The sequence below is a fragment of the Cnephaeus nilssonii genome (genome assembly GCF_951640355.1).
Source record: "Cnephaeus nilssonii genome assembly, chromosome: 9".
Taxonomy (NCBI): Eukaryota; Metazoa; Chordata; class Mammalia; order Chiroptera; family Vespertilionidae; genus Cnephaeus; species Cnephaeus nilssonii.
In genome coordinates this window covers 1,042,426-1,069,955 of record NC_137080.1, presented here as the reverse complement: position 1 = coordinate 1,069,955, position 27,530 = coordinate 1,042,426, and the positions used below count along the sequence as shown (strand labels likewise).

The following is a 27,530-nucleotide window of genomic DNA, read 5'->3' as shown; positions in this document are numbered from 1 at the left end:
GCCCGAGGCCCCGCCCCCTTGCTCACCAGCACCCCGAGGCCCCGCCCAAGCGTGAGGCGGGCTGCGCGCGCCGGCGCCGGGGGCGTGGTCTCGGCCGCGCGCCCCGCGGCCTCTGCGGCGCCGTTGGCCGTTGGCGCGGCTTCGGCGGTTGTCTTGGAGAAGCAAGATGGCGGCGACGGCGGCCGCGGTGGCGGCGGAGGAGGACACGGAGCTGCGGGACCTGCTGGTGCAGACGCTGGAGGGCAGCGGGGTCCTGAACCGCATCAAGGTCGGCGCGGGGCCTGGCCGGGCCTGGCGGAGGGGCGCGCGGGCCGCGGGGCCTGTGCGGACGGCGGGCGTCACAAAGGGGCCGCCCGGGCGGGATCCGGGGTCCGGTCCGTGGGGAGGGGCGGGCGGGCTCGGGGTCCCCGGGTCCCAGGTCCCCACCTGCCTCGAGCGGCGGGCTGCCGTCCCGGCGGCGCGTGTCTCGGGACCCGCTCCTCCGGCGCCGCGGGACCAGCCGGCGTGACCGCGGGGCGCGGGGCGCGGGGCGCGCTGGGGAGGGGCGACCCCTGGCCGCGCTCGCCCCGCTCCGGCCCCCGAGCCTGGCCGCCGCCGGGCTGCGCTCTGGGCTTCTCGGCGCGGACGGCGCCCCTGGGGCTCGGGGTGCGCCCTCGGGCCGAGGCGGGTCGGGGAGCTGTGCGTTAACCCCCCTTTCTGTTCCAGGCTGAACTCCGAGCGGCCGTGTTCTTGGCGCTGGAGGAGCAAGAAAAAGTAGAGGTATGACGTCCGCACCCCTGGACACGGACACGGCCGCCTTACACCTTCACCCCCTTCCGGAGGGCGGCTTGTGGTGTGGGCCGGGTGCCTGTGAGCTGGGGGGCGGGGGGCGCCCCTTTATTCCGGGAGGAGAGGCAGAGCGTTACTTTGGCGTCTGCGGGGCCTGCCAGGCTGCTCAGGAGCGCCCCGGGGGCGGAGCCAGCCCTGAACCTTGCTGGTCGCAGACCCCTTTCTGTAGGGGGATCTGAAACACAGGCCATGGTCAGCTGGTGTGCGCCTTTCCCAGAACGGTCAGACCGCACAGTTTTTGTTTTTAAGTTTATTTACTTATTAGCTTTGTTTCAGAGAGGAAGGGAGAGGTAGGAACATCAGTGATGAGAATCGGGGATTGGCGTCTCCTGCACGCGGTCCCCCCCCCCCCCCCCCCTGACTGGGGATCCAGCGGGAATCCAGGCCTGTGCCCTGAGTGAGACCCATCGGGACCTCCTGGTTCATGGGTTCACACTCATCACCGAGCCGCACCGGCCGGGCCACACAGTTGTTGTGCAATCACGCAGTCTGTCTGACTGCCCCAAGTCCCACCACGAATCGCTATGTAAGTGCATTTAGCTTTTTCTCTCTGCCCCACGTCCCGCCACCTCCTGAGTGGATGTCCTGGAACTTGCTGTCCACGGGAGTCGCTTGGTAATCCCGTGGTCACCCTCCTCCGAGGAGCCGCCGCCTCCGCTGCCCCGTGGGCCTGATGCCCGCTGCTGGTCACCGCGAGGAGCCCTTCACTTGGCTCTGCTGTTTGCCCAGCCTGTGTCTCCTCTTGGCCGCCTCTGGTCTGGACCCCTGGTCCATACTTCTGAGCCTCACCTTCTAGCCATACTTGGTCTGGAAAAAAGTCTTAATGGTCCTTTAACTCAGCACACTAACTCCCTCGTGTGCTGTTCGCTCTAGAGCAGTCACCCGAGCCTGCGGGTTGCTGACGTCACTGGATGGAGACTACCACCCTAGCGAGGCCCTTCCGCCTCTTTTTTAAACCTTTATTGTTGAAAGTACTGCATGTGTCCCCCTTTCCCCATTGGCCCCTCCAGGCTGCCCGCTCCGCCCCCACCCTATTGTCTGTGTCCACGGCTTATGCACATGTGCATACAGGTCTTTGGTTGAGCACCTCCCACCCACCCACCCTCCCCGCCTTCCCTCTGAGATTGCGCCCTCTGTTCCATGCTCCCATGCCTCTGGATTCATCAGTTTATTTTGTCACTTAGATTCCACACATAAGTGAGATCATGTGACACTTGTCTTTCTCTGACTGGCTTATTTCACTTAGCACAATACTCTCCAGGCCCCTGCATGCTGTCTCAAAGGGTGAGAGATCCTTCTTTTTTACCGCTGCGTAGTATTCCATGGTGTAAATGTACCACGGCTTTTTATCCACTCGTCTATGATGGGCACTTGGGCTGTTTCCAGATCTTAACTACTGTACATTGTGCTGCTGTGAACACAGGGGTGCATACATTCTTTCTGATTGGTGTTTCGGGTCTCTTAGGATATAGACCTAGAAGTGGGATCCCTGGGTCAGATGACAGTTCCATATTAATTTTTTTGAGGAAACTCCATACTGTTTTCCATAATGGCTGTACCAGTCTACATTTCCACCAGCAGTGCACGAGGGTTCCTTTTTCTCTACATTCTCGTCAGCACTTGTCATTTGTTGATGGTAGCCATTCTGACAGGTGTGAGGTGATACCTCATTGTGGTTTTAATTTGCACCTCCCTGATGATCAGTGACTTTGAGCATTTTTTCATGTCTCTTGGCCTTTCCTATGTTCTCTTTGGAGAAGTGTCTATTCAGGTTCTTAGCCCATTTTCTTAATTGGATTGTTTGTCTTTTGTTAAGCTGTATGAGTTCCTTATCCATTTTGGAGATAAGCCCTTTATCTGATGTATCATTGCCAGATATGTTCTCCCATGCCGCTTCCACCTTACTCGTGACCGACGCCTGTGTCTCTGGGGGGACACGGGGGCGTCAGGTCCTCTCGGTGTGTCCTCCCCAGACAGAGCTCCCCTGTGCCCACGCACCTGTGCCCACGCACCTGTGCCTCCCTCCTCCCGCGCCCGTGGGGAGGCTCTGCCGGCTGCACAGCGGCCTGCCCTGGGTTTGCCTTCGCGGTCGTCTCAGCTCTTCCGCTCGCCCTGCTGCTGGCTCGTCTCTGGAGCATCCCCCTCTGCTTCCCCTCTGACGAGCTTTGGGTGAATGTGTCTTACACTGTTTCTCATGTCCAGGTGCCCTTTCACCCACGAGCACCTGAGTCCATCACTGCTGCACCTGGGTGACTTCCCTGGCTGCGGTCAAGAAGAATCCTACTTCGGTTTTTTTAGTTCTTACCTATAGAGTTACTCTGTGGCACTGGACTTGAATTCCTTCCTGAAAATCTGCTTTGACTTTGGGGAATTTTTCTGTTCTGTTTTCTCTTGATCACTCCTTGATCCTCGGCGTGATCTTCTTCTGTTCCCTCCTTGGCAGCCTCGGGGCGCGTCCCAGAGCTGTCGTCTGCCTCCCTGAGCCCTGACCGCACCAGCAGTTGTGGTTCTCCCGTCCGTGTCGCCCTCCCAAGCTTCAGCCCTGCGTGTCCCACTGCCCGCTCCTCCTCCCTCCTGGGCCGCCTGGCTCTCTCAGTTCTGTGCGGAGAGGTCTGAGGAGGGCTCGGCTGCCGCTCGGCTTTGTTCGTTCCTCTCCAGTGGCTTTGCCCTCCCTGCACTCCTCTGCTGTCCGCACATCTTCCTGAAGCCCTTCTCCGCGTTGCTCCCAGTCGCTGTTCATAGGACATACTCGATCTTGCCCTTCCATTTCTTTAAATATTTCAGTTGACTCAACATCTTAAAATTTCTTACACTAGCCTACTTGAGTACCTTTGTGATCTTTACCCTCCTTGTGTTTTTTGAGTATTCTTAAAACTATTGAGGTATAGCCCTAGCTGGTTTGGCTCAGTGGATAGATTGTCGGCCCGTGGACTGAAGAGTCCCAGGTTCAATTCCGGTCAAGGGCACATGCCCGGGTTGCGGGCTCTATCCTCAGTAGAGGGCGTGCAGGAGGCAGCCGATTGATGATTCTCTTTTATTTATTTTTATTTTTTTTCTTTACTGATTAAGGTGTTACATATGTGTCCTTATCCCCCCATTGCCTCCCCACTCCCCCACTCATGCCCTCACCCCGCTGGTGTCTGTGTCCATTGGTTATGCTTATATGCATGCATACAAGTCCTTTGGTTGATTTCTCCCCTTACCCTCACCCTCCCCTACCTTCCCTCTGAGGTTTGACGGCTGATCGATGCTTCTCTGTCTCTGGATCTGTTTTTGTTCATTATATTTCACAAATGAGTGAGATCTTGTGATATTTATCTTTCTCTGACTGGCTTATTTCGCTTAACATAATGCTCTCCAGTTCCATCTCTCTTTTTGATGTTTCTATCTTCCTCTCCCTTTCTCTCTGAAATAAAAAAGTAAAAAAAGATAATGAACGTATCCATGACTTTGAAAAGTTTCCTCAGGCACCCTGGCCAGGTGGCTCAGTCAGTTGGAGTGTAGTCCCCACACCAGAAAGTTGCCGGTTCAGTTCCCAGTCAGGGTGGGTACCCGATGCAACGTACCGATGTTTCTCTCTCACATTGATATTTCTCTCTCTCTCCCTCTCCAAAGTCAACAAAAACATGCTTGGGTGAGGATTAAAGAAAAAAAGGCTTTCTCAAGCCCCTTCACGCCCCTTTGTAGTCCCCCACCCACCTCCAACCTGGGCAACCCCAGGGCTTTTGACAGCGAGGCCATTGGAATCCACAGCACACGCTCGTTTCTTTGTTTGGTCCGGCTGTGTTCACGCAGCACATGAGTTTACAGACTCATTCACGTGGTCGTTGGTTTCCTGGTTTGTGTTGGGCTGTATGAACGTCTGCAGTTCGTTCAGTCACTCACCTGTGGGTGGACGTTGGGTTTCCAGCTTTCAACTCAAACAAGGCTGCTGGGACATGCGTGTGCGTGCGTGTTGCTTGTTTGGTCCGGCTGTGTTCACGCAGCACATGAGTTTACAGACTCATTCACGTGGTCGTTGGTTTCCCGGTTTGTGTTGGGCTGTATGAACGTCTGCAGTTCGTTCAGTCACTCACCTGTGGGTGGACGTTGGGTTTCCAGCTTTCAACTCAAACAAGGCTGCTGGGACATGCGTGTGCGTGCGTGTTGCTTGGACCTGCCCTTTCCTCACTTGAGGAAATACCTCGGCGGGTGATGAACATGGAGGGCCCTTCACCTTTGTACAACATGCCCAGACCAGGGCTTCCCCAGAGCGGGCACCACTCCTCGGCCAGGCGCCTGCCCCTCTGCGGTTGGCGGGAGGAAGCTTTGATGTGCTGGAGTATTTATTTACTCAAATGTCCAATGATAAAAATCAGTTGGCCTACGCACTGCATAAAGTCATGTGACCTGCTATAGGTGGACTGCAAATGGCAAGTGTGTAATTATAGTCCTGTTCATAGTGTGTCATAATGGTTGATAGCTAAGATGACAGTATCAAAATTCATATAGTTGAAATAATTATCAGTTGTTTTTATAAGTGTTATTTCACATGAGTATTTGAAGGTCTGGCTTCTAAAGTACTTTAGTCAGCAATTAATAAAACATTTAAAAATGAGTATAAGTCTTCATATATGGCTTTGTTTTATTAATTTTGAGATATTATTCAGTAGCACAAAGCAGTTCTTTTAGTGATCAATAGTTGTGGAATGGGTTAACCATAATTGTATGGGTGACAATATTTTACTTACATCTTTGCCAGAAAGTTATACGTTAATCCGCATTTTGTAGTTCTCATCATAAACACATAACACTGACAGAATTTTTTTTTTTTAACAGAACAAAACTCCTTTAGTCAATGAGAGCCTGAAAAAGTTTTTAAATACGAAAGATGGTAAGCTGTTCAGCTCTTCTTTATTATGTCTATCTGTACATTTTCAAATCCTGACTCTATTTGGAAGAAATCAGGCATTTCAGATTATTTTTTGGTGTCTGTGATTCTTATAGGTCCTTATTTCTTAAAATGAGATTTTATTGGACTGCTGTTAAGGTGCTTTGCTTACCATGGGTCCCGGGATAAAGCCAGTGTCACTGTAAGAGGCAGAACCGTCAAGTGAAGTGTCACAGGGTCTTCCCGATGGTTGCTGCCAGACCTAGGGTCCCAGTGAGAACAAGGGGAGACCGGTTTCCATCACTTAATTGTACGCGGCAAAGACGAGTCCATGGTTAAACAATGTAGAAACTTTCCTCGCATTAGTGCAGCCTGTCCTCAGTGTCAGAGGAGGCTCAGCCTGAAGGCTCGCTCACCGCTCTCTCGCCCTGCAGGCCGGCTGGTGGCCAGTCTGGTGGCCGAATTTCTCCAGTTCTTCCATCTTGACTTCACCTTGGCCGTTTTCCAACCGGAAGCTAGCACAGTAAGAACGATTTCACCTCACCTTTGAAGCCTTGGACAACGCTGAGCCCATGAACAGCTGAAAGTTAACATTTGACAACTGTAGTGTCTTGCATAAAGATGTTTCTATCGCTCCCTGATTTTCTTAAACATCATCCGAGCTGGCAGGGGGTTCTGGGCCCCTGCTTTACTTAACTAGAAGGGAGTGTTGTTGTAAAGCTGGCTTGTTCTGTCAGACTGTAGCTGTTAATGTGAACTTTGAATGTGGAGATTGGTGAAAGGAATAACAAATGTAAGCAACCTGACTCTCGCATTTTCTATATGCAGAATCTCAAATAGAAACTTGCTCATGTTGTGTCATTGTGTTTTATGTGTTTATGTCACACACGTGAGCAACTGTGCTTCCTGTGAGAACAAGTATCATTAAACGGTGTGGGTGTTTGAGGGCTCTATTCTATTCAGTGAGTGCGTATTTGGGAGTGAGCTCGGGGGGGATGGGGCTCTGTGGCCACCTTCAGTCCCCCTCCCCCACAAACATATATGTAATGTTTTAAAATGGATATTTCATTCATTAGAAAAACAGTCTCTGAGTTTAGAAAGATGTCTTTAGGTTCCGAAAACACTTTTCTTTAAGCTCTGAGTAAATAATTTTGTTATATATCTGTGCACTTATAGCTTACTTTTGCATCTTATTTCTGCCCTAGTTTCAAGGTCTGGAAGGTCGAGAGAATTTAGCCCGGGACTTGGGCATTATTGAAGCGGAAGGCACTGTGGGCGGACCCTTGCTGTTGGAAGTGATCCGGCGCTGTCAGCAGAAGGAGAGAGGGCCCGCCCGTGGGGAAGTAAGTGCAGCCCTGTGCTCCGTTACCTCCTGGTTCATCACTGCTGCCCGGGCAGCCCGCACTCCGTGCAGTGAGTCAGGGTAAATAAAAGACTTTTCCTTGGAAGCAACTGGAAGTGTGGGTGCTCTGAGCTGCTGCCGCCCCAGTTCTGTGGATAGATCCTGCTCCCCGCTGGCTAGTGTCACCTCCCGCTGACTCGTGCTCGCCATCCTTTCTGACTAGTGCTCACCTGTTCCTCTCGGGAAGGGGTCTGAGAGCTCGGGGCGGGCACCTGGAGCTCCAGCACAGGGCACTGCTTAAGAAGTGGCGAGAGCACTCCAAGCATTAGCCTTCTTGGTACTCAAACATACAAAGGCCGAGTTACAGACTAGTTAATTTTTGAACTGAAAGGCTTTTTTAAGCTAGATCTAAAACTGTTTGAGCTATTGATTTTGCTTATTTTGTTAGACATTTTCTAATTCCTGTGTGTTTGATTAGCCATTACCTTTCTTATTCCTATCCTTCCCTTTTAGAAGTACTGCTAACGAGGTGAACGGTCTGATTTCTGTTTCTGGAAGGGTCCTGTCACAGGCGTAGACAGCGTCTTAACGGTCCCAGGGAGCTGGTTAAGCGTGCTTCTGCCGCAGGGATGTGTGAGGAGGCCGTGGCTGCCCCGTCCCTCCGTCTGGACAGCCTCAGAGTTCCTGTTAGAGCCTCCGGAACCACTCAGGCTGACTGAGTGCCCATTGCAATAAATAGATGCTTTTCGTTAAAAGGGAAATGTAAGAAAATTATGTGTAGTAGAAGGGTTGAGAGCTGTTCAAGATAAGATGCTTTCGTAAGAAAATGCACATTTAAATGGTTTGTGATTATAGAGGAAGTATACAATAATTGATTAGTTCTAAACGTTCTGAGTAATAATTTTTAGTCAAAGGGGGCAGAATGTTTCATGTTGAAATTTTGTTCAACTCGACCTTAACGTGAAAGCCGGGCAGGGGATGGGCAGGTGCAGAGGGAGGAGGGCGCAGGGGCCTGGCCAGAGCACAGGCTGTCCCCGCATGCGTATGCGTGCATTGTGATTTCATTCTTCCATAATTGTTCGACGAGGTTGGTGAGCGCTTCTTACAGGCTGGGCACTGTGCTGGCTGCTAGTGGACAAAAGAGACCTACATGTAAGGCTCCCGCTCTCCTGAGCCGCCGTCTGGAAATGCTGGTGACAGCTCTCTCGGCTTCTGTGGCCCTGACCTCTGTCTTTCTCTGCCCCTCCCCTCTCCTGCCCTCCCCGGTGCACCTCATGCATGCGTGCTGGTTGCCCACGTTTTCTCCCAGGTCTGCTGTCCCTTCTGTAGCCACTGGGAATAGCCCAGACTCTGGAGCCAGACTGCTTAGCTTCACACCCAGCCCGGCCCGCCCTGTGCGTGGCCCTCCTCAGCCACACGCCCTAGGCTCCTCCCCGGGACGTGGAGGTGGGAGGCAGCGGTGGGGTTGTGAGGACTGAAGGCCTCGGTGTGTGAAGCTGGGGAACAGTGCTGGGCATGGGCGGCCGTACCGCTGCCGGCCGTCGTTCCCGTTCCCGTCTCTGATTCTGTGGCCATTGCTGTTCGGATGGCCCCTGAGTCCCGTCAGTCCTTTCCCCTATCCCCCCTGGTCAGCCCACTCGAAGGCTGGAGTCCTGGGTGGAAGGATGACTCCATTCTCCTCCTAACCAAGTGAAGGCGATGGGACAGAGTCCTGGTCTGGTCCTCTGCCACACTCTGCTGGGGCTGGGTTTGTCCCTCCGACTCCCTGCTTCAGCCCAGGGGCTGCCGCTCTGCTCCCTGAGGTGTCTGTCCTGCTGTGTGCCCGCTGGTTTAGAAGGCGTGGGGAGGCCGGGCGGGCCAGTGCCCTGGGAAGTGGGAGGAAGGGAGGGCTGCCCTTGAAGAGAGCGGTGCCCACCAGGGAGCAGCTGTGCCCACCAGGGAGCAGCGGTGCCCACCAGGGAGCAGCTGTGCGAGAGGTTTCTTGAGACAAATGAAGCGGCAGCCAGTCCGGGGGCAGAGCAGGTGTCTGGGGAGTCGGGCAGGACCAGGGCGTCAGGCAGGGGGGGGGGCCTCACAGAGCCCAGGCTGATTGAGGGGATACTTGGCAGCTAATCAGAATCTAAGTGTGTTTCCGTTTTTAAAATTAAAATTAGGGGGAAATCTAATGAGGATATTGACATTAATTAGGAAGAAATCAACATACCAACATGTGGAGTAGTTTTAAATGCTGAAGTTCTATGAGGTGTAATTAGTATGTTTATGTGTAAATGTGTTAATTTTAAACGGAATGTTTTAGGGTGCATTGGATCTGGCTGATGCGCATTCTCCACCACCGTCGCCAGAAGGAAAGCTGAGCGCGCACACGGGCCCCAGTAAGGTGAGTACACGGCACAGGGGCAGTCCGGCCCGGCACGCCCAGCTCGGGTTCCTCCCAGTCCTACGCACCCAGTCTTACACGTCACACTCCTGTTCAGTTTCTGCCACTGCTTGCTTCCTCTGGATGAAGTATAGATTTGTAAGCATTAATTATTTTGCTTTAATTGGTAGTTTTTTGAATTTTGTGTCATAGAAAGGAATATGCTATTAAATAAAATTGTAGAATATTGGACTTACTTGGTACTTTGGACATTACTTCTCATTTGTACATTCCTAGCTGGAGAAGGTTAGGCTCAGGAGTGTAGAACGCTGTGTTGAGTAGGGTAGCTGGGTGACAGTCTGGGATTGTAAGCCTGACGGGTGTTTACAGTAATGAGCCGTTCTGAGGGTTCGTAAGGTCTGTGAGCTTGGGCCATATTGGTGTGTGGTTTCTGAGTGGTTGAAGTTAGGGCCCTGACTCGGGTTTGGTGTCACAGACAGTGAACTGGGGGACACTGGATTCCCAGTCCAGGGTGTTTGTGCTGGTGGCAGAACGAGTCAGGAGGCAAGTGTGTGTGGGACGCGCTGGAGCAGCGCCGCTGCGAGAACCTGGCCCACCAGAGGGTGGGTCTGCGCCCGGTGAGTGGGGACCGCCCGCTGGCCCCTGCCCGGGAGCAGCCAGAGTGTCCCCGGGCAGCCGGACTGGTAGGTCCGCTGTTTGTGACGGGGCTGGAGGGGTGACAGAAGGGCTGCCAGGGGGACTCCTGCTGCTTTGGGTGTGGTTGGCCCTTTGTGCCGTCTGAGTGGGGAGACCGCTGTGCTGGGCCTGTTAGCGGCCTGCTGACGCCTGCTCTGTAGGAGACCGTGGTGCTGGGCCTGTTAGCGGCCTGCTGACGCCTGCTCTGTAGGAGGGGCCTTTAAGGCTTTCCCTCGATGCTCAGGGCCCGTTTACGAGTCCCTCGGAGCAGCCACCCGAGAGAAAAGCCTTTGTCACAAGCTCTGCTTTCTGTGAGACACCGGGCTTTAGGGGGTTAACATGACACACATCCCCACATACTAGTACCCAGCTATTCGGAAGTTCCCTTTTGTCAGTAATTACTTCTTAAAGCAAATTAGCAAGACCAACCTTCCCCATAAGGTATGTCTTCAAGATAAGATATTAATGTCTGTTTTGCCTGTTCTTACTCTCTTTATAGAAATAGTTTTAAGAGTTAAGAATTATGATGAGAATCTGACATGTTAAGTCAGTTAGGAAATGTTGTTCTAAACCAGCGATTTTCACCCGTGAGCGCAAGCATGTTTCTGGCATGCAGTGTCAGGCACCGACTCTTCCCCGCAGACAGTCACATGTAAACGACAACAGCCGACACGACATGGCCGTCCAGTGTGAATGAGTCAGAATGACAGCAGTTTTTTGGGTCAGATTGGCAACAATGTCTTTGGTGTGCTGCAGGTTTCAGTCATCAGTCTGTGTGGGCCATGAGAGGGGAAGGTTGAAAACCGCTGCTCTGCACGGTCCCAGAGGAGTGAGGGGTCTGAGGCTGATAGAGAACAGGCCTGCAGGGGCCTCACTCCTCCGCCTTCTGACTGTTTTCCGCGGAGCCTCAGTCACCCCACGGGAAACGCTGCAGCTCATCTCTGGGGCCTGGGCTCAGATAACTCCCGTGGTCCTCACGGGTCTGGGTTTGGATGCCAGTACTTGGCTCACCCTTTCCTCGCCGGCGTCCTTCTTCCTCTCAGTGCCTGAGCCATCAGAGGCTCTAGAAGGGCCTCTGCCTGCTGTCCTCCTGCTCAGAGCCCCAGGGACTCTGGGACGGGTGGCCCAGTGCAGCGTCCCGCCAGCCCTGGGGGCCTGCTTTGTGCTCCGGAGCAGGGGGGCGGGGCCCGGCCTGAAAGGAAGCTGCTCAGGAGTTCAAGCCTGGCTTCTCAGCGCTGCTCAGTGAGCACGGAAGAGGGCCTGTCCCCAGGGAGGGCGTGTCTGTCCACGGGGAGGCCAGGCTTGACCAATAACTCTTGGGAAGGGTGATTAAACATGAGTTGAACCCCTTGAGTAAGAGAGGTAAAAAGACCAAAGAAGTGGGTTTCCTAAAGGAACATATTAATATCTCCAATTTAAGGAAATTTTCTAATAGGAATCCTTTTTAGTTTGTTTATGAATTAGTTTATTTTGAAAGATTTATACTTTGTGGTAAAACGTCGTTTTATTCTCATGCTCAGATACCAAGGTATAAAGGACAAGGTAAGAAGAAGACAAGCGGGCAGAAGTCTGGTGCCAAGGTAACATGCATGAGGGCGGAGGGACAGCAGCCTCCGGGCCTGCAGCCCATTGCGCGGTCACTTCTTTGGAAATGTCACCCTCTCCTCTCTGTCGTCAGGCATGACAAAGTCACGGTGGCACAAAACAAGAAGTAGTTTGACTTTCAGTTTTATCCAGGTGAAAGTCACACTGTTACATTTTTAAACTGTGCTGTCAGTTTTATTTTAAGGATTTTTTGATTTTGGCAACAAAAAAAGTTGAAAATACTTTTTGAATGGATGGTCACGTATATAGTCTTTACATGATTTTTATCTGAGGTCAGTAGAACATTGCACGACTTTTTGATACATTCCTATCGGCAAATTAAAGGCGAAACTTCGTTCCCTCAGGATGTTTTGTGTGCACAGCTGTGACCCCGTGCCCAGGCCTCGGCCTCGGAGCCCGAGCAGAGGGCGGAGCCGCAGCGCGCTGTGCCTGCTGCCAGCACTGCGTCCTCCCCTACGATCACAAAAATGGACCAAGCCTGTATCCTGGCCACTTTTAAATTTTAAATATTAGAGGCCTGAGAAGCAGTGTCAGTCAGTCAGTTCTTACACACGTTAGGATCAGGTGTCCTTCTCCACCGTTTCAGTCTGTGGGGCTCAGTGCAGGTGAGCTTGGTGTCAGGAGAGATCCCGAGGACTCGCCGTGCTGGCTGCCTTCGTTCTGCTGGCTCAGCGGCGAATTCCTGTCATCCGTTCACAGTTTTCATGCCTTACCATATGAGATGTCTTAAAACGTTATTCAGCAAGTACGTCTGCACATTTGCATAGAGAAACTCGTGTTCAGTGCTCTGGGCGAGACAGTGACCATGGTCCTCACTCACTAGTAAGGAGTTTACGGTGGGATTGGAGAGGTGACACACCTTAGAAAGGTCGTTAGAAACATAAACCAGCATGTTTCATAGCTGCCTTTAGTCAGTTCCTTGGACTTAAGGGCATATTTCATGGTACCGCACTTGTGTGATCCTGTTGGTGTCGTGGGTTTGAAGAGGTCCGAACATTTTGAAGAAGTGGGTCCGTGGGAACAGCACGTGGAGGGAGACACATTGCACTGTGGGTCACGGAGCAGCGTGGGGCCCGACTCCTGCTCGGGCAGGGCCTCAGGCGGTCCGGGCCAAGGGGGACTGAAGAGCCTGTGCGGCCCGTGTCCTGTCGCTGAGCCCCAGGTTCTGCCTCAGTCGCTGTGAACCCTGGTCTCCTCTGCGCCCCCGGCCTTGTCGTGGAATTGCTTTAGAAGTCTGGTACCCAGCACCGTTCCCAGCCACATAGATGAGCCTCAGCCCGTCATCCCTCTGCTTTCCGCTCTGCCTTGTGCCTGCAGTAGGTTCCCGCCCTTAATCCCCCACCATCCTAACGTCTTAACCCATACCGAGCTGCATGTGTGTGTCATTGCGGGCGTACACAGCTGGACTCCAGGGGGCGCCGTTCACATGCAGCAGGACAGCACTTCCCACGGGCAAAGCCCTGAGCGTCGCCCTGCTTGTCCCTGAACCACCGGGGCGCCCAGCAAGGCCTGCGGGGGTGCCTTGTGGCTTCTGTTGTGAGCAGAAGGCCCGAGTTCATGGTGCAGATGAACTTTTAAAAAGTCATTCACGTGTATATACAACTGATTTGCACTTACTAGTGTGAGCCTGTCAGAATGCAAAGCAAAACCCAAGGTTTGGACCTAATTGAACTTGGTCAGATGCAAGTTGTATTGCTGGGTTTTGCTATTGTGGGTCAGTAAAGGGTGGGCAGAAGAAGTGGAAGCCAAGGCGGGCAGATGGTAAGTGGGCGGGCGTTTCTTTAATGAGGTGACATTTTACACTGTGCTGACACTGCCTCCCCGAGTGTCACCTGTTCACTGGACACCGTTCTGAAAGGGTGTCGGAAGTTACAGCAGCCCTTGGTAGCTCCACTCACTTGGGAAAACTGAATAGTAGATGGTTTTGTTTTTAATACTTAGAATAAAGTGCTTTTTATCTTCACATTAAAAGTAATATAGAGGGTCAGCCTTTTTATAATCAGTTTTCAAGTGTTTTAAACTTGTGTATTGAGGTATTTTTTGCTTCAAGTTCTTTTAAAAAGGACCATTTCTGAAATCGTTGCTCCTTTTCCCCCCCAAAATTCTGGAATAAGCCCAGCGTCACGTTGATTTAGGGCAGTGGGGTGTGTGTGTGTGTGTGTGTGTGTGTGTGTGTGTTTGGGATGGGGGGATGTTTCTGTGTCTGTTACAGACACCTTGGTTTTCTAGATAAACCAAGCATTATCGTTCCCTTCACACACACACTCTCTCTCTCTCTCTCTCTCTCTCACACACACACACACACACACACATTCTGAATGCAGGAGCACTCCTAGTGGGCAGTGTGCCCAGCACTCAGCCTGGCCAGCTGTCCACTCCTGGCTGCTTCAGACCCGAGACCTGACATCTGGGCACTACTGTCCTCTGACCCCGAGCAGCTGGCTTCTTAGGGCTGAGCGTGGAGCAGCTGTGCGGGCCGACCAGTCTGGTTTCAAAGCCAGAGCGCTGGCTCCGTGCACCTGCAGGAGGTCCGGCTTGTGAAGGGAGCATGGAAATAGGTCTTCTCCAGGACCACTGAGCTTCTAGAAAGGGCTTGGGCCTCTGTGATTCTACAATAACACAGTGTTTGCTCTCTCTGTGCATGAGTTAAACTTCTAGGGGTGTGTGTGTGTGTGTGAGAGAGAGAGAGAGCTGTAGTAAAATTAATTTATTAGTAAGTCGGGTCATAAACTGCCTTTGGTGTGTTTGGGGAGGAAGCTGGGGGATAAGGCATGGGCAGGAAAAGAATTTGCATGAATTTTGTAAACTTGGAAAACTTTCTTTGGCTTTAATGTGTCTGTTATGAGCAGTTCAGATTAAGCCTTTAGTTTGGAAAAACTTTTTTTTCTAGTTCATAGACATTCTAGGAATCAAGGTTTTGGTTACTATATTGTTAACATAGGCATGTCTAAGGGCAAAGAGAAACCGGTGAAGGACAGAATCCAGTTAGGTTGTGAGGGTCAGGGCCAACTGGAGACAAGGGAATACACGCTGTTGCATGCAGGCTGGGACAGGAGGGAGAGCGCTCGAGGGCCTTGAACATTGGTGTAGACGCTCAGGGGCTGGTAGGTGTAGACGCTCAGGGGCTGGCCCGTGTAGACGCTCAGGGGCTGGCCGGTGTAGACTCACAGGGGCTGGCCGGTGTAGACGCTCAGGGGCTCCGCTCAGGGGCTGGCCCGTGTAGACGCTCAGGGGCTGGCCGGTGTAGACTCACAGGGGCTGGCCGGTGTAGACGCTCAGGGGCTCCGCTCAGGGGCTGGCCGATGTAGACTCACAGGGGCTGGCCGGTGTAGACGCTCAGGGGCTGGCCGGTGTAGACTCACAAGGGCTGGCCAGTGTAGACGCTCAGGGGCTGGCCGGTGTACACGCTCAGGGGCTGGCCGGTGTAGACTCACAGGGGCTGGCCGGTGTAGACACTCAGGGGCTGGCCGGTGTAGACGCTCAGGGGCTGGCCTGTGTAGACGCTCAGGGGCTGGCCTGTGTAGACGCTCAGGGGCTGGCCGGTGTAGACGCTCAGGGGCTGGCCGGATGTGCCATGGACATGGAGGTGCGGTGGGGGCGCCCTCTGAGGTCTGAGTGGAGGCCAGGGCTGCACTTGCGGCAGATCTCCGCCGTAGACCCGCACGCAGCGGCGGCCTCCTGGTTGGTGTGCGGGTGTGCTGGGCTCTGGGCGGAAAGGCTGTGTTCACTTTGCTGTAATTCTTGGTTCGTTTGTGTGAACTAACCTTCCTTTGCTTTCACGTTGGGCACGTTGACTTACGGTAATTGGCGGAGCAGGGAGAGATGTGGAAGAGGAAGTGGGAAGTCATGAATAAATGGAGTGGGCATAGCAAAGGGTTCCTTCAGGGAGTGTGAGGAGTGGTGCCCACCTGTTTCTCTGACATTTGCCCTGGCGGGGCCCGAGGCCTGGGGCCAGCTGAGGGCCGTAGTTGCTCTGGACCCCCGAGTTCACTGCAAGCCCCTCCCACCGTCCCTCACGGCCTCACACACTCATGCCCAGGGGGTTGCAGATGTTCAGGACTCTGATTTAAAACACCTTATCACAGCCTTATTTCACCAAGGGGACCTGCCTCCCCCTTTCTTTCTAGAAAGCCGGCAGTGGTGCTAGTCAGAGTGACGCGAGCGTCTCCTCGTCAGAGCCAAAGAGCAGAAGCAGTCCTCACTTACTGGCCCAGGACACAAAACTTGGACCTTTCTTAAGCGACAGAAGTCTAGATGTCAAAGACAAAGCTGGCCTTTGTCCGCACGAAGATGACCTGGACGGAGATTCTTTCTTTGACGATCCCATTCCTAAACCCGAAAAAACTTACGGTTGGTGAGTCGACTCTTTTGGTTATCAGAATAGAGGCTTAAAAAGGTAATTTCCCAATGCTTTTTACAGTTAAGAAACAGTGAGCTGCTCAAGGTTCCGTACCTACTAGACACGTGAGTCTGATTTGTGTGATCAAAGCCTTCGATGTGGAAATGCGTCCAGAGTGAGGAAGCCTAGGTGTCCCGACTCCCGCAGCCAGGGGTCCTGAGCCTCTCTGCCAGCCACTGCAGGGCGCAGGCGCCATACGGCACAGCTGTGAGCGGCACAGCGTGCAGGGGGATTGCCAGTCACAAGGCCGAGGGGCTGGACCCCCAGAGGAGGGCCTGGCTCTGCTCTGAGGGAGACTGGAAGCTGGCGCTGGGCAGCAGAGTGGCTGGGTCCGCAGGCCTTGTCTCAAGGCCTGGCCGCCAAGCTGCAGGCCTGGGCGCAGGTCTCCAGGTGCGGAGTGGCAGGGTCGTCCGCCCCGGGACAGGTGACGTGGGATGGTGAGGAGGAGGAGACGGGCTGTGTCCTGAGTGGGAGCAGAAGGACGAGCTCAGAGAGCAGTGGCTCTCAGGGAAGTTCCGGGTTTCCAGGCTGAGCACCTGGAAGGCGGAAACCGCCCTTGACTGAGCTGAGGGGTCCTCGGGTGTGGGCCAGGGGACAGGAGAGCTCCGTTCCCACTTGCTGGGTTGGAGAAGATGGTCCCGGAAAGGTGAGAGGGTGTGGGCCGGGTGGAGGGAGCTCTGGCTGGATGCACATTAGGGACTCCACCTTAGGGAGCGTGGAAAGCTGGGTGCCTGCTGGGGTCACCAGGCCGTGGGCTCTGCAGCATCTCCAGGCCAGCCCGCAGAGGAGCAAGTGGGCAGGGGACTGAGCCAGAGCAGGAGGCTGGCCAAGTAGCCGCATTTGGCTCTGAAACCTGCTCTGCGTTTAGCAGCCCGAGGCCGAGGATGGCCTTGACGTTTGGGTTAGCCAGATGGTGGCATTGGGGGCCGTGCTGTGCTGATGGGTCCGAGTGGGCTCAGGAAGGACAGGAGAGGGCTGTAGGTGGTGAATACTTTTTTGATGAGTTTTATAGGAGTGTGCAGAGGAATGGGTGGGGCTGGAGGGCGGGGTGGGGTTAGAACTGTTAGAGCGGGAAAATTAACAGCATGCATGTACTAGCATGTGGATGAGAACAGTCCTGGGTTTTTTTTGTTTGTTAATCCTCACCTGAGGGTATTTTCCCATTGATTTTTAGAGAGAGTGGGAGGAAGGGAGAGAGCGATGTGAGAGAGACACATCGATTGGTTGCCTCTGCACGTGCCCTGACAGGCTTGGGATGGAGCCTGAAACCCAGGTATGTGCCCTTGACTGGCATCAAACCCACGGCCCTTTAGTCCGCTCGCTCTATCCACTGAGCTAAACCGGCCAGGGCGAGAACAGTCAGTTTTCAAGAGGGAAGTTAGTGGTGTCGGGACAGGGTTTCTGGAGAGCTACACTTGAGTGCCCAGGCCTCCATCTTCGCTGGGAGGTGGGTGTGGTGAGGGAGGAGAGCTGCTGAGCGAAGCACACACCGTGACGAGGAGGAGCAGTGGGATGTCGCCCAGAGCTGGGGCCTCCTCGCCCTCTGGTGCGGTGCGCTGTGTGTGTTCTTCGTGTCCTGTGAGAGCTGCTTGTGCTGCTCTGGGCCGGGCAGAGGCCAGCGCGCCATTGACTGCGCTTGTTTCCTGTTAGGAGAAGTGACCCTGGGAAGCCAGGAGGGAGCCTCACCTCGCTCGCCGACGCCCCATCCTTGAAGAGTGGTCTCGGCTCCCTGCCGGGAGCCCCCTCCTTAAAAGACTCGGAAGGTGAGTGCTGGCTGCAGAGGTGGCACTGGATGCTGTATTTCTCTCTAGCTCATTATGGAACATTTGATCATTGCTTATTTTTTCAGAAAAATGTATGTAAAATCATAAAAACAGCCCATAACGTTACCATTCAGAGATAGATTCTGTTAATATGGTGTTGATTTTTTAAGATACGGTCTGTATTCCGCTTTTCCTATGCCACCAAAACACTATTAGTTGACATTTTGGCTGTCTATCATGCTATTCGATATTTAAAAAAAGCCTAATATGCTAAGTGTCCAGTTGTCCATTCAACCAATCAAAGAGTAATATGCTAATGATATGCTAAGGCCACTCAACTGCTTGCTGTGATGTGCACTGACCACCAGGGGGCAGACACTCTGACCGGTAGGTTAGCTTGCTACTAGGGTCCAGCTGATCAGGACTGAGCGAGATGAGCGGGACATGCCCTGGAGCCCTGCCGCAGTCCCTCTCCGGCGGGCCAGCCTCCCGTGTCCCTCCCTGGCCCAGATCGTGCACCGGTGGGGTCCCTTGGCCAGGCCTGCACCCTCTCACAATCTGGGACTCCTTGGGGGATATCAGAGAGCCGGTTTTGGCCCCATCCTGCAGGTCAGGCCGAGGGACTTCACTGGTGCATGAATTCGTGCACCGGGCCTCTAGTAGAGGTATAATTTTAAACCATCTCTCTCGGACATTTAGATTGACTTGATTAGGATTTAATTAAATTCATTTTTCAAACATGTGTCTTATACATTGTGTGGTGCCACAGTGATCAGCTCAGGGTGTGGGGGGGATTTGGACCTGGTGTGTCCTGTGCAGCAGGGACAGGGACTGCAGCTGCAAGGAATGCCGGGCTGCCCACACATTCCGCCCCGCCCCGGCGCACACGGTGCAGGCCCAGTGCTCAGACACGGACCTGTGGGATGAGCTTGGGTACTACGTCATAGGGGACAGAGGGTTTAATCAGCACAGTGTTAGAGCATAACTGGGCCTCTTCCGAGTGAGTTTTCTAAAAAGTGGGTGAGCTCTGTGTGAGGGAATTGCAGTGTAATTTGCACAGTTTTGCATGACGTGGTACAGCTGTAGGGTAGGTATCCCAGGACACACGAGATGTTCTGTGGCTCTCCTAACCATCTGGTCAGCTAGCCGTGGACCTGAGACTGTGGCCCCGTCACCCCCCTCTCTCTCCTTTCCCATGGCCACTGTCACCTTCAGTGATGGAGCCCAGAGTCAGGATGGGTCACTCTTTGTTAAAATATGTTTTTATTGGTTTCAGAGAGGAAGGGAGAGGGAGAGAGAGAGACATCAATGAGGAGAGAGAATCATTGATTGGCTGCCTCTTGGCACGCCCCCTACTGGGGATCGAGTCCAACCTGGGACCCTTCAGTCCGCAGGCCAACGCTCTATCCACTGAGCCAAACCAGCTAGGCGGGTCACTCTTAATGCTGATTAAGGACGAATGATTTAGAGAGAACATTGAGGGCTAAGGGCTGAAGAAGTAAAACCAGTGAGAGTCGGTCAGGTTGGGAAATGAAATAGTGATTGAATTGGTGCAAAATTTAGAGGTCAAGGGACGTAATATGACAGAATGACTAGTCTGTGCAGTCACACCTGGAGGGGCGCCATCCTATATAACAAAACCCTAATATGCAAATCGACAGAACAGCGGACGATGGGTCGCTATGATGCGCACTGCCCCCCTCCCCCCCCCCCCCCGCCCCTAGAGGGAGGCGGCGGCGGGGGGCGGAGCTGGCCGGTGGGTGCCTGATCGCCCCGCCCACTGGTCACCCACAGATGGCCCTGATCACCAGCCAGGCCTAGGGACCTTACCCCATATATTGGGAACAGTCCCTTAGATTTAAAAATCAAAACCTGGCAAGGCTACTCTGACACTGAAAAAACAGGGTGATGCAGCGATGACATGCATGGACTCTGGCTTGCACATTTTATGGTCAGCCCTGATTCTGACACTTACAACTGTGTGACAAAGCCAGTTACTTAACTTCTCTCTGCTTCAGCTTTTCCACCCATAAGATGGGGAGAATGGTACTACTGCCTCAGAGGATCATGTTATGTACTACCTTTTATAATCAGGGCAACAAAAATGTAGCTTCCCATGCAACAGCAAGATGCCTTTCACCTGTAGGAAAAGTACGGTCACTGGTGCATGCAGCGTCCTAATTGCGAGAGGGGTGTCCGACTGCCGGTTTAGGCCTGACATCCCCCAAGGGGTCCCAGATTGTGAGAGGATGTAGGCCGGCCTGAGGGACCCCCCCCGCCCCCGCCCCCGCCCAAATTTTGTGCACCGGGCCTCTAGTAGGAAAAAAGTGGGCAAATACACTGAGGGTCAAGTTACAGCAGAGAGCTGCACTCGGCAGGCATCAGTCACACTTTGTCATCTTCTAGTTGAGGAAGCTTCTGTTGTAAAGAAGCCCTTATTCTGGGGGAGAAGTAATTGACACATTTAAGAAATGGTTGTATTCTAAATGTTGATTTAATGCAAATGTATTTACTTGTTCACAGGTAAAAGGGGAAACGCAGCTTTGAAAGATCTGAAGGTGGTGAATGATAAAATCGGATCCCTTGGATTAGGTAACTTGATAACCAGTTTAGTGTTGATTGCTCGGAGGTGGTTATTTTTTAGAAATAAAATCTTGAATGCCTGGGTGTGGCCAGCCTGCCGTGAGCACCTCCTGAGTGCATGCTTGCCTGGCCCGCGTGCCTGGGCTCATCCACGGGCCGAGGGGCCTAGCAGCAGCCATGACAGGCTCAGCTGACCCTTCTGCCACTCCAGGTGTGCAGGGAGGCTCCCGCCCACCGCCCACCAGAAGGCAGCCGCCACCAGCTAGCCTGTCGTGGGGCCTCGGCCGCCCTCCGCCAGTGGCAGGGACTCCGATTCGTTGCTGCAGTGATCTGTGCAGTGCCGCTGGATTCTTTATTTTCTGGGGTCTCTCCTCCCCCCACACGCATCTCTCAGGTCTCTAGCACACACGCGCCCCAGCCCTCAGCGCAGTCCCCTCTGGCCTGGGCCTCGCTTTGACATCAGCTCTCCTTCCCTTTGTTTCGGCCTCCGGGCACCCTTGTTCTGCGGTGGCTGCAGTGTGGGAAACAGCAGTCAGACCTCGGCCACTGCCCTCTTCCACGGCTCCCCCTCTGCATTCACGCTGGAGTCCTGACTCGACCTCCAGGCCCGCCCTGCGCGCCCTCCTTGTCTCCCCACCTGCCCTGGGCCCACGGTGACGTCCGTGGTTGCGCCAGCTTCCTCACGGGCCTTCCCGCCACCACGGCCTCCCCATCTCGGTCTTTGCACACGTTTCTTCTTGGGACACACTTTCCCACGATGTGTCCCCCGTCACCTTCCTTAGATTTCCACTCAGCTGCCCTCAGAGACTTCAGGACCCCTCTCAGTGTCTGGCCTGTGTGGCCCCCCCCCCCCCGCTTCCTCCCACTAGATGGGGAGCTCCATGAGGTCAGGGACGCCCCGTCAGCCATGCTGGGCCTCGGGACCCAGCAGTCACGCTCATGTTTGACAAAAGTAGAACCACCAGGGAATTGTATCAGGAGAGGAAGACCTTGTCTGACTATCCATCCGGACCTTGAACCCCCAGCAGTGCCTGGTCTGGCCTTCGAGGGACCCGTGGGCTCCCCATGCGGGTCCCCACTCTTCCCTCAGTGGCCACACGTGATTCTGCATGTCTTCCACGTGCCACTGTTCATGGGGAGGGCAGCTCTCATGGGCCCTAAGCGTTTGCTCAGCCGTCAACACCATGTCCCCAGCTGTCCCTCAGGAGATGGCGGGAGCGAGGGGGTGGCATCCACCGTGCGCTCTGTCAGGGCCTCGATGCACTTTCAATGCCATAGGGCGGCCTGTGGGGCTGCTGCGTCTGTGCGCGGCCCTGCCCTTGTGACGTCCTTCCCCGGTGCTCACTGGGCACTGGGTCTGCGGCCCTTCACAGGTAGGACCCTGTGCTGACCTGGGCAGGCAGGTGCCACAGCTCAGAGCTGAGGGACGGCAGGACACTGGCCAGCTCCCAGGTCACGGGGCAGCGCCCACACCCACCGAGGATGCTCTCGCTCTGCTCGCTTTTAAGTTGATCTATTGAGTTGGAATATGTGACCGAATACTTGGTTTTGATAAGAGATGACATTATAAAGAGTAAACATGCAACAGGAGGAAGCTTTGAGTGCTTGGACTAAAAGACCACGTTAAGTACTCGTCACGATGGAAATAACTGTACTGTTTCTCGGGTTACTTTGTTACTTGCTTGTACTAGTATCTTATATATGGTAACAATGTTATTTCTGATCTTTGGGTCCTCTGTAACGATGCAGTATTGGATAACGTGTCTCTCCCTGAACTTCCAGGGGCTGGAGAAGACGATGACTATGTGGATGACTTTAATAGGTAAGAAAAGCAGGTGGACCAGAGATGCACACCGTCAGCCGTTTCTGGACGCAGGAGAGTGACAGGATCACCCGGGGCTTATTTTAGTGGCGTGGCCCTCTTCAGAGTGGCGGGGGGGGGGGCGGGGGGTGATCCAGAGCTGCACATGGCCTGGAAGCCTGGGTAGATTCCGCATCCGGATGTGGGTGTTCAGGAAACTCAGGAGAATGAATGGAAGTAGCTGAAGAACTGAGTCTCCGCACCAGGCCTCCCTAGGATGAGGGCCCTCCCCTCCTCCCCCTTTCCTCCCCTCCTCTCCCCCTCCCCTCCTTCTCCTCATCTCCACTCCCCTCTCCCCCCCCCCACCCCGCCTCGTGGGAACCGCCCACATCTACCTGAAACAGGTGGCCCTCACATGATCTTTCTGACTCAGGTGGGTGTAGGTGGGGTGACAGGAGTTGGGCAGTCATTCGTCTGGACGTGGGGGTTGTGGAGGTGACGAGGAAGTTGAAGTCGGAGGCTGAGGCGTAGATGCTCGGAGAGCCCCCTTCCCGGGAGTGTGTCTGTAACTGGGTGCCTGGTTAGTTGGTGGGTTGCCTTTGTGAGAGGCAGCGTGGCCCTTGCTTTTCTCGTCTGTCCCGTTGACTGGCCCTGCTGCCTCGCAGGGGTCTCAGGGTCAGGTAGGCAGGCACGGAGCTGATGTGATGTGGCACTCTATTTAGGGTTAGAGGCTGAGACGGGAGTTGGCGTCACTGTTCTCTCTCCCCTGAATTAGCACCAGCCATCGCTCGGAGAGAAGCGAGCTGAGCATCGGCGAGGAGATCGAGGAGGACCTGTCTGCGGAGCTGGACGACGCCAACACCAGCGACAAGGTTGGGCGGAGTGCGGGGCGCGGGCCGGGGCTGCCTCGGTTCATGCGGCTCTAGGAGCTACACTGACGGGGGAGACGGCGGAAATGGATGGCAGATTGACCTGGCTCAGTCTGAAAAGAATCTTGAGTGAGGATGTGAGCTTGTGTCCACTGTCACTCCCTCTGTAACTGAGGAGGTGCTTTGTCTCGGGCCAGGGGTCAGGGCTGGGTCGGACCGACCCTCGGGGTGTGGACAGTCGGTGCAGGAGGAGCCGTGCCTGTGGGGCAGGAGGCGCGCTGGGGCTGCCTGTGGTGTCGGGGGCTCACACAGCAGGGCGGGGGCCACACACCCAGGGGAGACGGCACAGCAGAAATGGAGCCAGGGTAGAACTGGGGTCTGTATTGGGGTTCCACATTGGGCCTTGCGATTAGGCAGAGAGCAGGATGCACTTAGATGTGTGAGCTGGCGGCTCAGGATCGCATGTTGGTGCCAAGAGAGCTGTGGGCATCTCTCGTGAGCCTGCCTTCCCCACAAGCATGTCCCCCGAGTGCCGTGACCTTCGCCCTCAGTGCCATGACCTTCGAGGAGGATTGCAGCGGGAGGCCTTGGAGGGAGGGAGGCACCGTTTGCAGTGAAGACAAGTCTGCGCAGCAAACCTGGGCTCGCACGCTCGTCCTTCCTGCCTGCTCTCTCCACGAGCTCTCTGCGCTTCACCTGTCCGCTCGGTGCCCGTGCGGCGGCAGCAGGGGGCCCGAGATGACCCTCACGGCACAGCGCGTGTTTCGGGAGACCTGAGACTGCTGCGTGCTGACGCTCCTCTGTCCTCTGTCTGACCCACAGCTCGAGGACCTGACACAGGACCTGACCGTGTCGCAGCTCAGCGACGTCGCCGACTACCTGGAAGACGTGGCCTTCACCTGAGGAAGGAGCGTTGCCACCGCCCAGGACTCCGTTTCCCGGGCAGTCGTGGCCGGAGTCCGCTCTGCTGGTGCCTTGTGTTCAGAACGACGGCAGATATTTTTAAAGATTAACTTTTCATTAACTAAACAGCCTTCCACTGGAGCCCACGCGTGGGAGATTCCGTCTTAATCTGGTTACCTGCCCGTTTCCCTCAGAAAGGAATTCCGCTCGGATGCCTGGTGAGGAGGCACCGTGAGACAGCAGTATTGAGAGCGAAGCTGCAGGCCCCCGGCTCGCGGACACGCGTGGCTTTGGTCTTCTAGGTCCCTCGTGGGCGGGGCGGGTGGGGCGGGTGGGGCTGCGGTGGTGGCAGAAGGAAGGGCCGCCGGAGCCCAGGGTGAGACGCTTCCGTCCGTCCGGGAGGGGATGTGACAGTGCTCTGGGTGCTGCCAGCTCTGCTCCTAAAGAGCCGGGGGGGCTGTTGGTGCGGTTGTCACGGTGGCGGCGCGTCCCTGCTGTGTCCACGCGAGAAGCCATCCTCGCAGGCCCTCTGAGAGCCCAGTTATCACCTGTGACCCTGTCTTGAGACGTTCAGTTCCGAGGCGCATCTGAGTCCCGCAGCGGTGCTTCCGTCCGGACCTGTGTGTGGCGAGAGGGGTGATGGTCTCAGATGTGTCCAGGGGCAGCTTCCTGCTGCAGTTCCTTCCACTGTCACCTCAGAGCGAGCCCCCCGCCCGGGGCGGCGCTGTGTTTACAGGGGTCACTGGTGCCCATGGTACTATTGCACAGCGGGGGTGACGCGTGCTGTGCTACAGTTACAAGCGAAGCTGTGATTGCGTGGTCAGTTTTGTACTTTTTTATTTCAATTAAATTATGGCTTTTATTGAAAGTCGCCTTTCCTAGTGAGAGGAGGAATTGATTGGTTGATCTCAGTCGGGGCGCACACGTGATGGTCAGTGTGTGCTCGCTTCCATCTTCTCTCAGACTCCCGCTCACAGAAACACCTGCCGGCCCGACGTGGAAAGGGGAGTGGTGGTGTGGGGATCAGGCTGTGGAACATTGGAGTTTGAATCTAAAATCAAGTGAAACTGAGCCATAAACGCCAGCAGGAGAGAGGACAGCACACGGGCCGGCGGCCTGGACGCAGTCCCGCCTCCGTGTGTGGGGCTGTCCACACTGTGCGCGGTCGGCGCTGCGTGAAGACACGGCTGTCGCTGACGTCCTGGTGCCCCACTGGCTCCCCGTCTGCCCTCGCCGTGAAGCTTCGCCTCTGCCCGCCTCAGGAAGCGGCAGCCCCGTGCCCTGTTGGCGCAGGGCGTGGTGGGAGCTGGACCTCGGTGGGTGGAAGGGCCGCAGGAGAGGCTCTCACCGTGTGAGGACCGGGGACAGTTTACCTGAGTGTCCTTTCCTGTGACCAGAGAGTCTGGCCTCCAGGCCTGTCGGGGGGATGGGGAGATAACGCCAAACGGAACTTCTTTCTCATGAGCCTCGATTGTAAATACTCGGCTGTGAAAGGTGTCGTTTCCATGTGTGCTTCGATTGGACGGGGTTTGAGTGTGCTTAGCGTGTGTGTGTTAAATGCGTATTGAAATACCCTGTGAAATACATTTTCATGGTAAAACCTGTATTTTACAGTGGAGTTTCCAAATGTTAGCTCTCATTTTATCGGCGGTAATACGAGTGAATAAAAAGCTCGCACCTTTCCTACTCTGTGTTGTGTGGCAGTGACCAGGCGTTAGCTGTGGCCGCCAGTCTCCGTGTCGTCTGGGCCCCTCCTGGCTCCCCCCACAGCCGAGCACCCCCGCCTGTGGGGCACGCCCAGCCCCCAGCACTGCTCCCCAGAACCGTGGCCGCCTGGCTCCTTTCCATCTTGTTCTCAGACGCTCCCGCCTGGAGGGGTTTCCCTCCCAGCCTGCCGCTGTCACTGTCCCCGTGTCCCTCCCCTCGCCCCTGTCTGACGGCTGTTTCTTGTCCAGAAGCCCCATCGGCGCGGGGCAGTGCTGAACCCCGTGGTGGTTGAATAGCATCCCCCGCAGTCTGCCCGGCAGGCTCTGAGTGCTGGCTGAGGCCTGGGCAGCTGACCTCACCCTGACCCTGAGGACCGGGCTCGCGGTTCAGTGAGGCCCCAGCTGCCCTCCTCCCACCGGCCAGGGGGAACATTGCTCTCAAAGGAAGCGGACAGTTGTCCTGTTCATCGCTTGGTGGCTGCTGGCACAGGACAAGCGGAGTGGGACTTGAGGCGGCTGACCGCGACCCGATTGGGCAGGGAAGGGCTATCAAAGAAGGGCCGCCGAGCCATACAGACCCCCTGCGGGCGCTGGGTCCCACCTGCACAGCCCCCAGGCCCACGCGGCAGCTTCTTCTGGGGAAACTGGAAACGAGGGAGGCTGTCTTCGAGTCATCCTCGCAGCTGCAGAACCAGGAGCGCGGCCTGGCGCCCGGGAGATGAGCCGCGCTGCCAGGCCTCTGAACTGGAGGGAAGAGGGTCAACCACCAGCAAGGTGGTGCTTGAGCCGACCTGGTGCCCGGGGTCAATGGGGTCCCGAGCAGCGAGCCACGGCCACGCCCAGGGAGTGGCCCAGGGAGCCGCCCGGCAGGGAGTGTGGGGCGGAGCCACAGGGAACCTGCGGTACCTGCCCAGGCAGGACCTCCCCGCGGGGCCGGGCGCCCTGACCTCAGGACCGAGGGGTGGCCGGCCTTGTGCGGGGGAGCCGCAGCACCAGGAGATGGCAGCGATTTTCACCGCGGGGAAGTCGGGGCCTGGCTGCGCTTGGACGGGGAGGAAGGAGAGGAGCCTGGATGGGTTTCCCGTGAGTTTCTGTTCCTCCTCCGAGGCCCATTCATGTGTCACTTCCCCAAAGTCCTCCTGCGGCCGAGCCCCCTCCAGCATCACCACCTCAGATCTGCTTCCTCTCAGGTCCCGCTGCCCGTGCTGAGCCAGGACCCACCCCTGCCCCCGGCACCCACAGGGCGGTGTGAGAGAGCAGGGTGCACGGGGAGGCTTACACCGAATTTGAATTCAGCTCCCAAAATGCATTGTAACTCTCTTCCCAGGGGGACAAGATAAGTAACCTAGGCCGGGCGTCCCGGGTGCGTGGTGAAGTGTGCAGGTCAACGGTTTGGGGTTATTCCCAGAGTTGTGCCATTGTCACCGCCACTGATGTTCATCCCAGAAAAGAGCCTCATACGCATCGCAGTCGCTCCCCATTTTCCACCCCACCCCCTCTTCCCCAACACAATGCTTCCTGTCGCTACAGACTAGCCTGTACCGGACTTTGCTTATACGGAATTATACAACACTAGAGGCCTGGTGCACGAATTCGTGCACCAGTGGGGTCCCTCAGCCGGGCCTGTGGTATCAGGCTGAAACCGGCCCTCCAACATTCCCTGAGGGGTGCCGGATTGCACGAGGGTGCAGGCCAGGCCAAGGGACTCCACCAGTGCACGATTGGAGGAACCTCGGGGCCGGGGAGGAACCGCGGGAGGGCTCCAGGGCACGTCCAGCTGTCTCGCTCAGTCCCAATCTGCCGGACCCC

At 55.4% G+C, this 27,530-nt stretch overlaps 1 protein-coding gene across 2 annotated transcripts; it reads left to right on the top strand.

Annotated features, from left to right (window-relative positions):
* Nucleotides 1-102: 102 nt before the first annotated feature.
* CEP43 (centrosomal protein 43) lies at nt 103-27,262 on the top strand. 2 transcript variants are annotated; one of them, XM_079780894.1, is made up of 13 exons: nt 103-268; nt 706-759; nt 5,647-5,701; nt 6,133-6,221; nt 6,904-7,041; nt 9,337-9,417; nt 11,613-11,672; nt 15,825-16,051; nt 17,747-17,859; nt 20,383-20,451; nt 22,225-22,264; nt 23,019-23,115; nt 23,935-27,262. In XM_079780894.1, exons 1-13 carry the CDS (start codon nt 167-169, stop codon nt 24,013-24,015), a joined length of 1,206 nt encoding a protein of 401 aa, XP_079637020.1. In that variant the 5' UTR covers nt 103-166; the 3' UTR covers nt 24,016-27,262. The 2 variants fall into 2 exon arrangements, with proteins under 2 accessions (XP_079637020.1, XP_079637021.1); XM_079780895.1 differs by lacking the exon at nt 11,613-11,672.
* Nucleotides 27,263-27,530: the final 268 nt, after the last annotated feature.